Below are 14,244 nucleotides of genomic sequence, written 5' to 3'. Positions count from 1 at the left end.
AACAGAGATATAGACCAATGGAACAGAACAGAGTCCTCAGAAATAATACCACACATCTACAGCCATCTGATCTTTGACAAACCTGAGAGAAACAAGAAATGGGGAAAGGATTCCCTATTTAATAAATGGTGCTGGGAAAATTGGCTAGCCATAAATAGAAAGCTGAAACTGGATCCTTTCCTTACTCCTTATAAGAAAATTAATTCAAGATGGATTAGAGACTTAAATGTTAGACCTAATACCTTAAAAATCCTAGAGGAAAACCTAGGTATTACCATTCAGGACATAGGCATGGGCAAAGACTTCATGTCTAAAACACCAAAAGCAACGGCAGCAAAAGCCAAAATTGACAAATGGGATCTAATTAAACTAAAGAGCTTCTGCACAGCAAAAGAAACTACCATCAGAGTGAACAGGCAACCTACAGAATGGGAGAAAATTTTTGCAATCTACTCATCTGACAAAGGGCTAATATCCAGAACCTACAAAGAACTCAAACAAATTTACAAGAAAAAAACAAACAACCCCATCAAAAAGTGGGCAAAGGATATAATGTGCTTTAAATGTATCATAAAATCTAAAACAGTAAATGTGAGAAGGTATACTGAAGGAAATTATCAAAGCTTCAGGTACTGTGTAGCACTTGTTTTGACATTTAGAGATGGGTAAAACTGGGAAAGTATTGTCAGGGATTGGTGGAAGCAGACAAAGTCATTCCAGGTGGAAGAAATTACAGGAAACAAAAATCATAGAGACTGAGAAGTAGTTTAGCTTACCTGGACAAGTCACAGTACATCAGAACATTTTAGTTAAAATTTATGGTTGTCTTACTATGTTAGATATTATATTATGTCCCATACTAAGTGTTATAATTTGTACACCCTCATTGGGCAGGTAGCATTATTTCTGATGTGCCTTGAAATTAAGTAACATGCTTAAAATTATATGTCATAATTCTTAGAGCCTGAATTTAAATCCAGGTTATCTGTCAACAAACTCCCACAATCTTAAACACTTTAGTAAGTTCTCAGGTTTTGTTTTTGTAAAAAGTGAATTTGTTCTGCTTTCATAATTGAAGTGTGTTTTTACAGGGTATAGAAGGTCTAAGTTGGCAGTTATTTTCTTTCACTACATTATTATGTTGGCCCATTGAGTTATTGCTTCTGATACTGGGGAGTAAGGAGTGATCTTTGTGTCCCTTTGAGGATAAAATGTCTTTGTTCATTGGCTGCCTGTATGATTTACTCCTTGTCTTTCATTTTCAGAAATTTTAATCTAGACAAAGTTTTATTTTTATGTATCCAGCAGAGGTCTTGAGAACTTTCTAAATCTGTGGTTATCTTTTTGTCATCGTTTGAAAATTCTCAGTCAGGGATTTTTCAAATATTGGTTTTGCCTAATTTCTCTGCCTTCTTTTTTGATACTCCAATTAAACAAGTAATGGCCATTTTCATTAGTTCCCATATTTCTTTTGTTTTCTTTTATGACTGTTATATCCTTTATATAAATATTTCAATCTGTATATTTTTTACTAGCAAGTTTATTACTTCTCTCTAATATGTCTACTATTAAAATAATATATTGTTATTAAATTTCAGGTGATAATTTTCAAGCTCAGAGTTCTTCTTTGTCTCTTTTATAGATTTCAGTTTTCTAGTGGAATTCCCTATTTGTCTTCTCTATTTTTATATGTATTCATCATAGGTATTTTTGAATGTCTATCCAATAATCACAATATCTCAATCGTATATTTCTACTGTCAATTTGTCTCTTGACATTTGGTAATCAGCATTTAAGAAACTTTTTTAATGAATGGCAGACATTTTGTTTCAAACATTGAAAAGCTCCATCTAATGTTAACATCTCCCAAAGAGTATTTTATTTTTTTATTTTTTTTTCTGGCAGACAGAATAGGAATACACGATCACATTTTAGGCAAGTGTGGTTTTCAGGCAGTTTAAACTGTTTTTTTTGTTGTTGTTGTTGCTGTTGTTGTTGTTTTTGTTTTGTTTTGTTTTCCTGGTTTGTTCTTCAAGATATGTCCCTCTGTTGTGTTCATTGAAAGCTAGAAGTGTTTAACAAGACTATTAGATATTGCAGGCCCTAAAACCCAGCTTTTATCTGTCTTGCACTACTAGACTGCTAATGCTTTACTTTTATGTAATTTCATACTACAAATGCAAGGTTGAAAGGGAAAAAGTGCCTCTGTGAATAGGGCTGATCAAATTTTGGGCTCACTCTCTGTTCTTCTCTTCATGAACCTATCTCCTTGACCAAGCTGAATGCTAGTATTTTCTTTTCATTCAAAGAAGCTGCTGAAAACTCCTGCTACTTCTTTCTGCTTATCTAGATGCAACTACTTATCTGGCAGCAAATGGACAAATGTCCTGGTTTGAAAATCAGAGCCCACTATAGTCTTAACTTAGCTTGCTTTTTGCCTCTCTAGATTTAGAAGATCTAGTCAACTTCAGTTGTTCTTGTAACAATTCAACAATTACTATATATATATTATTCAGTTTCTACATTTGTTTTTGATAAACTGATGTTTGGCAGTTTTTTTTTTTAATTTATCATTTTGTAGATAGTTGTTGTTAATATAAGTACATTCCAATTTTGTTTTCATTTGCTAAAAGAAATTTTTAGAATGTGTATTGAATTTTATAAAATAATTTTCTGCTCTGAAATGATAAAAGCATTTTTCCTTCTCTGAAATATTTTCTTGTGTTGAGGCATATTTCCACTTCTGGAATATTTCCGGCTCAAATTATATAATGTATTTTAAATACATTACTGTTTTCGACTATCTAAACTTATGTTTTTTTGAAGAAAAATTGACTTTTTGATCCTAAAAATATTGGCTGAATTTCTTTTTTTTTTTTTTTTTTTTTTTTTTTTTTTTTTTTTTTGAGACGGAGTCTCGCTGTGTCGCCCAGGCTGGAGTGCAGTGGCCGGATCTCAGCTCACTGCAAGCTCCGCCTCCCGGGTTTTTACGCCATTCTCCTGCCTCAGCCTCCCGAGTAGCTGGGACTACAGGCGCCTGCCACCTCGCCCGGCTAGTTTTTTGTATTTTTTAGTAGAGACGGGGTTTCACCGTGTTAGCCAGGATGGTCTCGAACTCCTGACCTCGTGATCCGCCCGTCTCGGCCTCCCAAAGTGCTGGGATTACAGGCTTGAGCCACCGCGCCCGGCCAAGGCTGAATTTCTATTTGTTGTTATATGCTTGCCAGAATTTGGTAGCGAGGTTTTGATAGTCTCAAAAAATAATTTGAGTAGTTTTTCCTGTTTTTCTATTCTCCTCACCTATGTGGCATAAGAGAGGAAATAAAGACTTGGGAGTAATTTTGTTTGAGTCTATGTTAGCAAATCTCCCTCCTTTGGTATATTTTTAAATGTTTACTGGTTTAGTACGATTTTCTATTTCATCTTGAATACATTTTCCTCATTTATATTTTCTTATATTTATCCACTTCATATAAATCTGTGTTCATAAATTACATATTGCTGGATTCTCTTGTTCTTCCTCCTTCTTTGTTTTTCCTATTCTGGTTATCTCTTATTATATGGTTTAAATGTTTATAAAAATAAGTAATGTATAGATGAATAGGTTTGAGCCAATGGTGGTACTTCTGTCAATTATTCCTTGATGTTGTTAAATCTAGACTGTTTTGCCTAGAGGCAATGGCTGCTACTAATTAATGATAATTATTTGTCACTAGGCTTAAGAATATTATAGTTATTACTACCTTCAAGGCTTAACTACATTTATGAAGTAGAAATTGTTAGTACTTTACATATGAAGGCACCTGAGGCTTAGAGGACTTGAGTAGGCTACTTGGAAAAATTAAGTAGGTTAGTAGATATCAAAGGCAAAATTATAAGATGATCCTCGAGATTCCCATCTCCTGGTGTACATGCCCTATAAAATCTCCCCTTGGGTGTGAGTGAAACCTGTAAATATGATATTTCTTCCATGATTATATTATATGTAGAAAGAGACTTTACAGTGTAATTAACACCCCCTATAAGTGACTTTTATATAATCAAACATGTGGTTGTCCTAGATGGGTTGCCCTAATTAGATGGGCCTTTAACAAAACAAGAAGTAGCAGCAGAGATTCTCCTGTTCTTAAAAAAACAAACTGGCATGCTGTGAGAGGAGGAGGCCATGTGTCAAGGACCTGCGAATACCTTCTAAATGCTGAGAGTAGTCCTTACCTGGTAGCTAGCAAGAAAAGGAGACCTAAGTCCTAGAGGCAGAATGAAGTGAATTCTGCTGCAATCATTGAACTTGGAAGAGAACTGCCTTTCCTAGATGAGGTCACATCCCAGTCAATATCTTGATTTCAGCATGGTGAGACCAAAAGCAAAGGATTTAGGTAACTGACACTTGCACACTGACTTATTGAAACTGTGAGACAGTACATTTATGTTGTTTTAAGACACTAAATTTGTAGTAACTTTTTAGGCAGTGAGAGAAAACTAATACACTAGATGTCTAGAGATTTAATAAGAATCAGAGATATTGTTCAAAAATTATCTTTCTAATTTCAAAAGTCATGTTCATAATTATGCTATCCATCTTATTTTAGTACGTATGTTACTGATAACAAAAATTTAAAATATCTGGCTGTTGACCTGAAAAAGTGAATTACTATATAGTTTATGCAATTATAACCATCAAATTTGACAAATTTGTCTTTAGATTTTTCTCACTGACTGCAGAGCTCAATATGCTAGACCTGTGTTTTTATCATCTTCTGTCCTTCCTGTCTCATGCCTATTTTCAAATTACATAAACTGTTTTATCTAAGTTTGGTGGGAAGAGTAAGGCCTACTTTGTAGTGAGAAGTAAAAAAATGATACGATTCTAATTTAATAAATCATGCAAACCTTTACTCCTTTTGGTAAATAGGTTTTAATAATACTTTCCTCTTCCATCAAAATTGGCTCAAAATGTGCTTGCTTTACTTTAATATGTGGCTACTGTATTGACCAGTGGAAATTTAAATAACAGTTATTTTAAATTACTGGAATCAATTATTCAATGTTGAATGAGAAACTGCTTTGCAGCAAGAATGTCTAAATTCAGGAAAATGCTTCTGAATCAAGTGAGATACTGATGAATAAAAATCCTCAAACTCTGGGTTATTTTTAGTTGCTGTGCACTTTTGTTCTCTTCATCATTTACATTTTTTAATTTTAATTTTTAAATTCTATTTTCTTCATTTTATGTTTTCTTTTTGTAAATAGTTCATCATATCTGGAATTCAATGCTATAGTACCTGATACTTTAATGATAATGATACCTCTGAAATTGATAATTTTCTACTAATTACCAGTTATTAAAAATACCAATAGTTATTAACCTTTAAGAAATATATGAATTTACGGAAAAATTTGATTGACTTTTTGACTCACTAAATTTGTTTCAAAATATTATTGAGGCATCAAAATAAAACCAGTAGTGTGCTTATGCTTTTGTCTTTACAGAAATAGTTTATACCCCTTAATATGAGAAATTTCAGAACATAACGAATGGGCATTTTCCAAAGATTTTATGCATATGCCATTTATGCTACTGAGTGGGATGATTTTCTCCCATTCACCACAGCTGATGTTGTCTTGCCTATTGTGGAATTGCTTTCATTTTACATAGCACATTCATAAAACGAAATATAATCATTATATTTAATTTTTATGTAAGTCCTCTTTTAATGTTTACAAAAAAAAGAAAAGCCAAATGCAACCAATGAAAACTGTAAATGTTACCATACTCACGGAGGAAGTTAATAATGTAGGGAGCACGATACGTGAAAAAAAATGCTGCTAAAATCCAGCAAAACTTGAATACTCTTAAAGAATATTCCGAGTGGAGAATTAGTATATGTGTCAGGAATAAAGCACAACGTTGATAAGGTAGTTCTCATTCTTGTGCTTTTAAGCTAGTTATTAATAACTAGCATGGAAAACCAATTGGCCCTGTTCAACCAAAGCACAGTACTGAGTAGAACTTCTTATACATTTAAACTATTGTAATTTAAATGCACATACATGGGGCATGAATTTATTTTTCTTCATGGTTACCATGTTTCACTGTTATGTTTATTTAAAAAAAAAATTGTTGTCCAAATGTAGGAAACTGATACAGGATCGTTTTGAATTTTGTTTTGGGTACTAACTTCAGCCTTTACATTATTGGTCATATCATGTTTGTCCTTTTCTGTTTATTTAATCAACATTAATTAAACATAGGATGCTAGATCTGCACAGGATGTTGAGACGTATTAAACTAAGACGTGTTTTGTAATCTTAGGGCTCCTACTCATCACATTGTGCTTATGAATATATAGACTTCTTAACTCTATCAACAGATGGAGAAACTGGGCTGGCATTATCTAAGACAACTGTGTTCAGTAGAAATTAAATGAGATCTCTCTTTGTGTTTTAACTTTTCTAGTAGCCACTACAAAAAAGTTAAGGAAATAAATGAAATTAATTGAAATCATACGTTTCATTTAACTCTTTATGTCAAAATTATTTCCATTTCAACCAAATGCAAATAATAAAAAAATATAGTGAGATACTTGGCATTCCTTTTTAATACTAAATTTTCAACATTCAATGTGTATTTTATATTTATAGCACATCTCAATTGGTAGTAGCCATGTTACAATGTTTTGTAGCCACATTTCAATGTAGTACTGTATTGAAAAGTACAGATTTAAATAAGTTAACGCTGATTTTAGCATTTTTATAATGCTATATCTAGATTCTCTACAGAAAAAAGCCCCAAATCTAATTTTTGACAAGAGCTCTATTCTTCAAAAATATTTTTTTTCACATAGAAAGTATTTTTACAGAGCAATTTAAGGTGTTTCTTTTGTTTGTTTGTTTGCCCAATACTAGGAAAGCAAAATTTTACCTCTAGTATTTTGAATTACATCTTCATAGGGCAATTCTCTGTTTAAGAAAAACACCATGAAAAGTTTTACGATTTTGATTGGCCAAAAGTTCTGTTAATTTATTTTAAATATTTATCTGTAACAATAAATCTGTCAAAAGTTTCCTTATTTATAGTTATATTTTTAACTTGTGAGCCAGTTGCTGAGTTATTTATCTAGTTATACTTAATCATCTACCATAATATTACTAACATGCTATTTTTCTTTTAAAACATTTAACAAAGATAATAATTGTACATTGTGAGCATAATGCATAAATCTTTAATACCTTCTGCAGAATCTATTGAATTACTAGAAAACTTTATTTAATTAGATACTAAAGATTACTGTTCACACAGTTTTAAAAATGGGGTAAAAGTCATTTGGGGGGAGTATTGGCATTCTATAAAACTAAAAAAAATTATAAATTGACAGATATATCAAAATAGCCAGGAGTAATATCTGTATTACAGGCTTAATAGTAAGAAATAGCCTAAAAATATATAATTTCATATTCCCTTAGAGCTACCAGTGTGTGTGCCTATCTGGTTGGGAAGGAAATTTTTGTGAGCAAGAATCCAATGAGTGTAAAATGAATCCTTGCAAGAACAATTCCACCTGTACTGACCTTTACAAAAGCTATCGGTGAGTACGTTTTTAGTTTTCTTCATGAAATTACTTGGAGTGCTCAGTGTCCTTTGGATACATCCAGACATTATTTTCACTTTAGATACATTTAATTAAAATAACCACCCAGAGATGAAGAGCCATTCACTAACAAGATAGTGTCGCAATCATTTGAAATTTGAAAATACTGAAGGCCAGATGTCAACAAAGTGTAAACAGATTTTAACTTGAAAATGCAATTTTCTGATATGGTAAATGATACAAATGCATTTACTTCTTCAAAACATGTTTTTGCCATCTTAACATTGTTTTGAACCTTTCCATGCAGTATGAGAACTACCACACTATGCCAAGAAAGGAGTGAGTCCACCAAATTAAAACTTCCATTTTTTTACTTAGAGATTATTGTGAGTTTGGATTATTTTAGTAAAATTTTTAATATATTTTATAATATAAACTATCCACATATTCCATAATTCAATTGTATTAATTAGTTTTTAGATGATAATTCTGAAGAAACTCTAAATAGAAATTCTGAGTAGGTGTTTATGTCTATGTCCACCTTCTAATGGAGTTGGTTTTTGCTTGTTAAATAAGTTCCTTATAGATTCAGCGTATCACACATTTGTTGGATGCATAGATTGTGACTATTTTTCCCATTCTGTCAGTTATCTGTTTACCCTGTTGATAATTGTTGATAATTTGCTATGCAGAAGCTCTTTAGTTTAATCTCACTTGTCAATTTTTGGTTTTGTTGCAATTGCTTTTGTGGACTCACTCATAAATTATTTATCAAGGCTGATGTCCAGATGGTGTTTTCTAGATTTTCTTCTAGGATTCTTATAGTTATAGGTCTTATATTTATATATTTAAACCATCCTGGGTTACTTTTTTGTATATAGCAAAAGGTAAGGGTCCAGTTTCAGTCCTCTGCATATGGATAGCCAACTATCCCAGCACCCTTTATTGAATAAGGGGGCCTTCCCTCATTGCTTATTTTTGCTGATTTGTCAAATATTAGATAGCTGCCTGTATGTTGCTTTATTTCTGGGTTTGCTATTCTGTTCCACTGATCTATGTGTCCATTATTGTTGTTTTACCAGTGCCTTGCTGCCCTGCTGTTTTTGGTTACTGTAGACTTACAGTATAGTTTGAGGTCAGATAACATGATGCCTCTGTCTCTTTTTTTGTTTCCTCTCTAACATTGCTTTGGTTATTCAACCTCTTTTTTCATTCTACACACATTTTAATATATTTTTTCTCTAATTCTGTGAAAAATGACATTCATAGGTTGATAGGTTGAATCTGTGCATTGCTTTGGGCATTATGGCCATTTTAATGATATGAATTCTTCCAAGCCATGAACACGGGATATTTTTTCATTTGTTTGTGTCATTACTCATTACTTTTAGCAGTGTTTTGTAGTTCTCTTTGTACAGATCTTTCACATCCTTGGTTAGATGTATTCTTTGGTTTTCGTTCGTTTGTTTGGTTGGTTGGTTGGTTGGTTTTGGTGTGTGTGCTATTGTAAATGGGATTGCATATTGTAAATGGATTCTTGATTTGACTCTTAGCCTGAATGTTATTGGTGCATAGAAATGTTACTGATTGGTACACAATAATTTTGTATCCTGAAACTTTACCAATTTTTTTTTATCAGTTCCAGGAGCGTTTTGCTGGAGTCCTCAGCATCTTCTAGGTATAGAATCATATAATCAGTAAAGACAGATAGTTTGACTTCTTTTATTCATTTTTGGATACCTTTTAGTTATTTCTCTTGCCTGATAGCTCTGGCTTGGACTTCCGGTACTGTGTTGAATAGGAGTTGTGAGTCTGGGCTTGTTTCAGTCCTCCAGGGTAATGCTTGTAAACTTTGCCCATTCAGTATGATGTTGGCTGTGGGTTTACCATAGATGACTCTTATTATTTTGAGATATGTTTCTTAGATGCCTAGTCTATTTAGGATTTTAACATGATGTATTTTGTAGAAGAATTTTCCACTTCTATTGGGATCATCATGTGTTTTTTGTTTTTAATTCTGTTTATTGGGTGAATCACATTTATTGATTTGTGTATGTTGAAGCAATTGCATCCCAGGAATGAAGCTTAGTTGGAGAATTAACTTTTAGATGTGCTGCCATATTTGATTTCCTAGTATTTTGTTGAGGAGTTTTACATCAAGGGTCATAAGGTGTTTTTGTGTTGTATCTCTGTCAGGTTTTGGTATCTGGATAATACTGGCTTCATAGAGTGAGTTAGGGAGGAGTTCCTTCTACTTGATTGTTTTATTTTTTATTTTGGAATAGTTACAGTAGAATGGGTACCAACTTTTCTTTTTACATCTGGTGAAATTTGGCATGAATCCATCTGGTCTTGAGCTTATTTTGTTGGTAGGTTGTTTTTATTAAATTACTCATTCAATTTCAAAACTTGGTATTTTCAGGATTTCAATTTTTTTCTCATTCAATCTTGGGAGGTTGTGTGTTACCAGATATTTATCATTTCCTTTAGATTTTCTAGTTTATGTGTATGCAAGTGTTCATAAGGGTTTCTCAAAATCATTCTACATCTGTGGGCTCGGTTGTAATGTCACCTTTGTCATCTCTCATTGTACTTATTTGGATTTTCTGTCATTTTTTACTTTGTTAGTGTAGACAGTGGTTTATCAATCTTGTTTATACTTTCAAAAAAACAACTTTTGGTTAAATTTATTCTTTCCCTGGATTTTGGGGTATTAATTTTGTTCAGTTCTGCTCTGGTTTTAGTTATTTTCTTTTGCTAGGTTTGGAATTAGTTTGCTCTTATGTTTCTGGTTTTCCAAGTATGATATTAGATCATTAATTTGAGATCTTTCTGACATTTTGAGATTTAACAAGTGCCCCATAAACATATGAAAAAAAAAAAGGTTCAACATCACTAATCAGAGAAATCCAAATCAAAACCACAAGGAGATAACATCTCACACAAACCAGCATTGCTATTATTAAAAAATTAAAAAACCAACAGATGCGTGTAAGGCATTAGAGAAAAGAGAAAGTTTAAACATTGTTGTTGGGAATACAAATTAGTTCAGCTACTGTGGAGAGCAATAAAAAAGAAATTCTGAGTAGCTATTGCTATTATTCCAAAAGCTTAATAATCAAATATATATTTATAATTTTTTTTGAGGCAGAGTCTCACTCTGTTTCCCAGGCTGGAGTGCAGTGGCCTGATCTTGGCTCACTGCAACCTCCATCTCCTGGGTTCAAGTTAATCTCCTGCCTCAGCTTCCTGAGTAGCTGGGATTACAAGTGCCTGCCACCATGCCTGGCTAATTTTTGTATATTTGTAGTAGAGATGGGGTTTCATCATGTTAGCCAGGCTAATCAACTTTCTATCTCTAGGATTTTTCTGTTCTGGACATTTCATATAAATGGAATCATGCAATATATGTTGTTTGTGACTGGTTTGTTTCGCTTAGCATGATGTTTTCAAGATTTATGTCATAGCAGGCATAAGGACTTTGTTTCTTTTTTATGGCCAGATAACATTACAATTACTTATATTAGCCATGACAGGTGATTGTTTTGTTAGTCTTTTGGTTTGGGTGATGTTCCTTGTTTTGTCTCTAATTAATATGATTAATTAACATTACATCATAAAGTTACAGCAAATTTATTTTTCAGCTGATAAACATGTTGATTATTACAGCTTTTTTGTCTATTATGAATAATGCTGCTATAAACATGTATAATATATGTCCAGACATACATTTTCAATTCTTTTGCATATAAAACTAGGAGTAGAATTGCTGGATCATAGAGTAACTCTATGCTTAACTTTTAGAGGAACTTCCAAACTCTTTTCCAAAGTGAATGTACTATTTTTGCAGTACCACCAGCAGTGTATGAGAGTGTTAACTTCTCCACATCTTGCCAATATTTGTTGATGTTTGTCTTTTTAACCCTTCTAGTGGGTGTGAGGTGGTATTTCAATGCACATTTGATTTTCATCTCCCTAAGGACTAACAATACTGCTCATCTTAACATGTGCTTTCTGACCTTGTGTATTTCTTTTTGGGAGAATATCTCCTCATATCATCTGCCTATTTGGGAATGGAGTTATGTACCTTTTATTTTAGTTGTAAGACATTTTATGTATTTTGGATACAATCCCCTTATCAAATATGATTTGAAAATATTTTCTTCCATTATGTGAGTTGTCTTTTTCTTCATGGTGTCCTTTGAGGCACAAACAATTTTAATATTGAGGACAACCAATTGACTCATTTTCTTTTGTCACTTTTGCTTTTCATATCATAGCTAAGAAATTGTTGTCTAACTCAAGATTACAATAATTTTATTCCTTAATTTCTTCTATAAACTTTATATTTTTAGGTCTTATATTGAGATATAATCCATTTTGAGTTAGTTAATTTATATGTGTGGGGTGTGAGATAAGGGTCCAGCCTCATTCTTCTACACATAAATATCCAGGTGTCTCAGGATAATTTCTTAAAAATACTATTTTTTCATATTAAATTATCTTGGTACTTTTATTTAAAACCAATTAGACAAACATGTAACGATATCTAGACACTATATTCTATTTATCTTTATTCTAATACCACACCCTCTTATTGTAGCCTTTAGTAGGTTTGAAGTCAGGAAGTATGAATCCAACTTATTTTTTTGTTTTAACATTGTTTTGCTAAACTGGGCTCCTTGTACTTCCATATGAATTTTAGTATCAGCTTGTTACTTTCTGAAGAAAATGGCAATCATAACTTTAATAGGGATTTTGTTGAATCTTCTTTAATTTCTTTCAATAATATTTTATAGTTTTCAATGTATACTTGTACTTCTTAGAATCTGTTCTTAAGAATTTGAATCTTTTTATGTTATTAGAAATGGAATTGTCTTAACGCCATTTTCAGATTGTTCTTTGCTAGTGTATAGAAACACCACTGATTTTTGTATATTGATCATGTATTTTTCAACATTAGTAAACTTATTTATTAGTTATAATAATTTTTGGTCAATTCCTTAGGATTTTTAATATCTGATCATGGAGATAATTTTGCTCCTACTTTTCCAATATTGATACTTTTTTCCGTTTTCTGTTTAATTATCCCAACAACTTCCAGTACAATGTTGAATAGAAATGACAGACTAACTATCCTTGTCTTTTTCCTGAGCTTAAAAGAAAATCAAGCCGTCTTTCATCAAAAAGTATGATGTTAGCTGTAGATTTTTCATAGGACACTTTACCAGATTTTGTATATTCCCTTCTGTTTCTGGTTTGTTGAGTGTTTTGTTTGTTTTTTATAAAAAAAAAAGTGTAGAATGTTTTCAAATGCTATCAATGAAGCTATTTATATGTATAATTTGTGTTATATTATATTAATATGGTATATTGCATTCAGTGATTTTCTAATTTAAAACTAACCTTGCAGTACTAATATATATCCCAATTGGTCATAATGTATATTTCTTTGGATATGTTGCTTAATTCCATTTGCTGGTACTTGATGAAGGAATTTGGGGTCTGTATTCATAAGGCATTTTGATCTGTATTTTAAATTTTTTGTCATATCTTTGACTGGATTTAGTATCTGGGTAATATTAGCCACATAGAACATGTTAATAATTTTCCCCTTCTCTTTTGGAACAGTTGCAGAAGGATTGGTGTTCGTTATTCTGTAAACATTTGGTAAAATTTACCGGTAGAGCAACCTACTCATGCTTACTTTGTGGAACACATTTTTATTACTAAATCACTCTCTTTGCTTATTGTAAGTTTATTGATATGCTATACTTTTTTGGGGTTACTTTCAGAGGTTTTGCCTTTCTTTAAAGTTATCTATTTCATTTAGGTTTTATAATCGGTTAGCATGTAATTGTTCAGTATTCTCTTTGAATCCTTTTTTTATTTTTGGAAGATTGTAGTATTTTCTTCTCTTTCGTTGCTGATTCTCGTAATGTGAGTCTTCTCTATTTTTTCTTGATCAGTATAGTTAATAGTTTTTCAGTTTCTGAAAGTGCCAGTTTTAGAATTCATTGTTTTATTCTATTGATTTTTTATTCTCTGCTTTATTAATTTCTGCTTTAATTTTCATTATGTCCTCCTTCCTCTTGCTATGAATTTAGTTTTCACTCTTGAATACAAAGTGTGTCTATTACAAATAGCATATAGTTGAACAATTTTTTCGTTAAACACATTCTGCCATTTGTCTTTTGATTGGAATGTTTACTCAATTTACATTTATTTTAATTACCGATAAGGTAGAGTTTACTTCTACTCTTTCGCCATTTGTTTTCTATATGTCTTTTTCTGTTTTGCTCCTGCATTCCTCCATTATTGCCTTACTTTGTGTAAAATAGATATTTTTCTGATATACCACTTTAATACCCTTGTTACATTTATTGTATTTTTTTTAAATTAATGGTTGCCCTATAGATTGCAAGTAACCTCTTAAGATAAAGCAATTACATAGCATTAATAGTGACTTAATTTTAATAATGTGCAAAAATATTGTTCCACAATTGCCCCCCTTTTTTCTTCTCCCTTATTTTATTATTGTGATACAAATTATATCTTATACATTATAAGCCCATCAACAAACTGTTATAATTATGGCTTTATGATCCATCTTTTAAATCATATAGAAAGAGAAAAGAGTTATGAACAAAGCATA

The 14,244-nt window shown here is 31.9% G+C and overlaps 1 protein-coding gene across 1 annotated transcript in view; it reads left to right on the top strand.

Annotated features, from left to right (window-relative positions):
* Window positions 1–14,244, top strand: part of EYS (eyes shut homolog (Drosophila)) — a 2,114,515-nt gene that overhangs the window by 867,023 nt on the left and 1,233,248 nt on the right. The window contains exon 14 of the mRNA XM_025382342.1: window positions 7,465–7,586. Within this exon, the coding sequence (XP_025238127.1) occupies window positions 7,465–7,586 (122 nt within the window). The remainder of the gene's footprint in view (window positions 1–7,464; window positions 7,587–14,244) is intronic.

Source organism: Theropithecus gelada, chromosome 4, assembly GCF_003255815.1.
Source record: "Theropithecus gelada isolate Dixy chromosome 4, Tgel_1.0, whole genome shotgun sequence".
Classification (NCBI taxonomy): Eukaryota; Metazoa; Chordata; class Mammalia; order Primates; family Cercopithecidae; genus Theropithecus; species Theropithecus gelada.
This window is presented reverse-complemented; position numbering and strand designations above follow the sequence as displayed.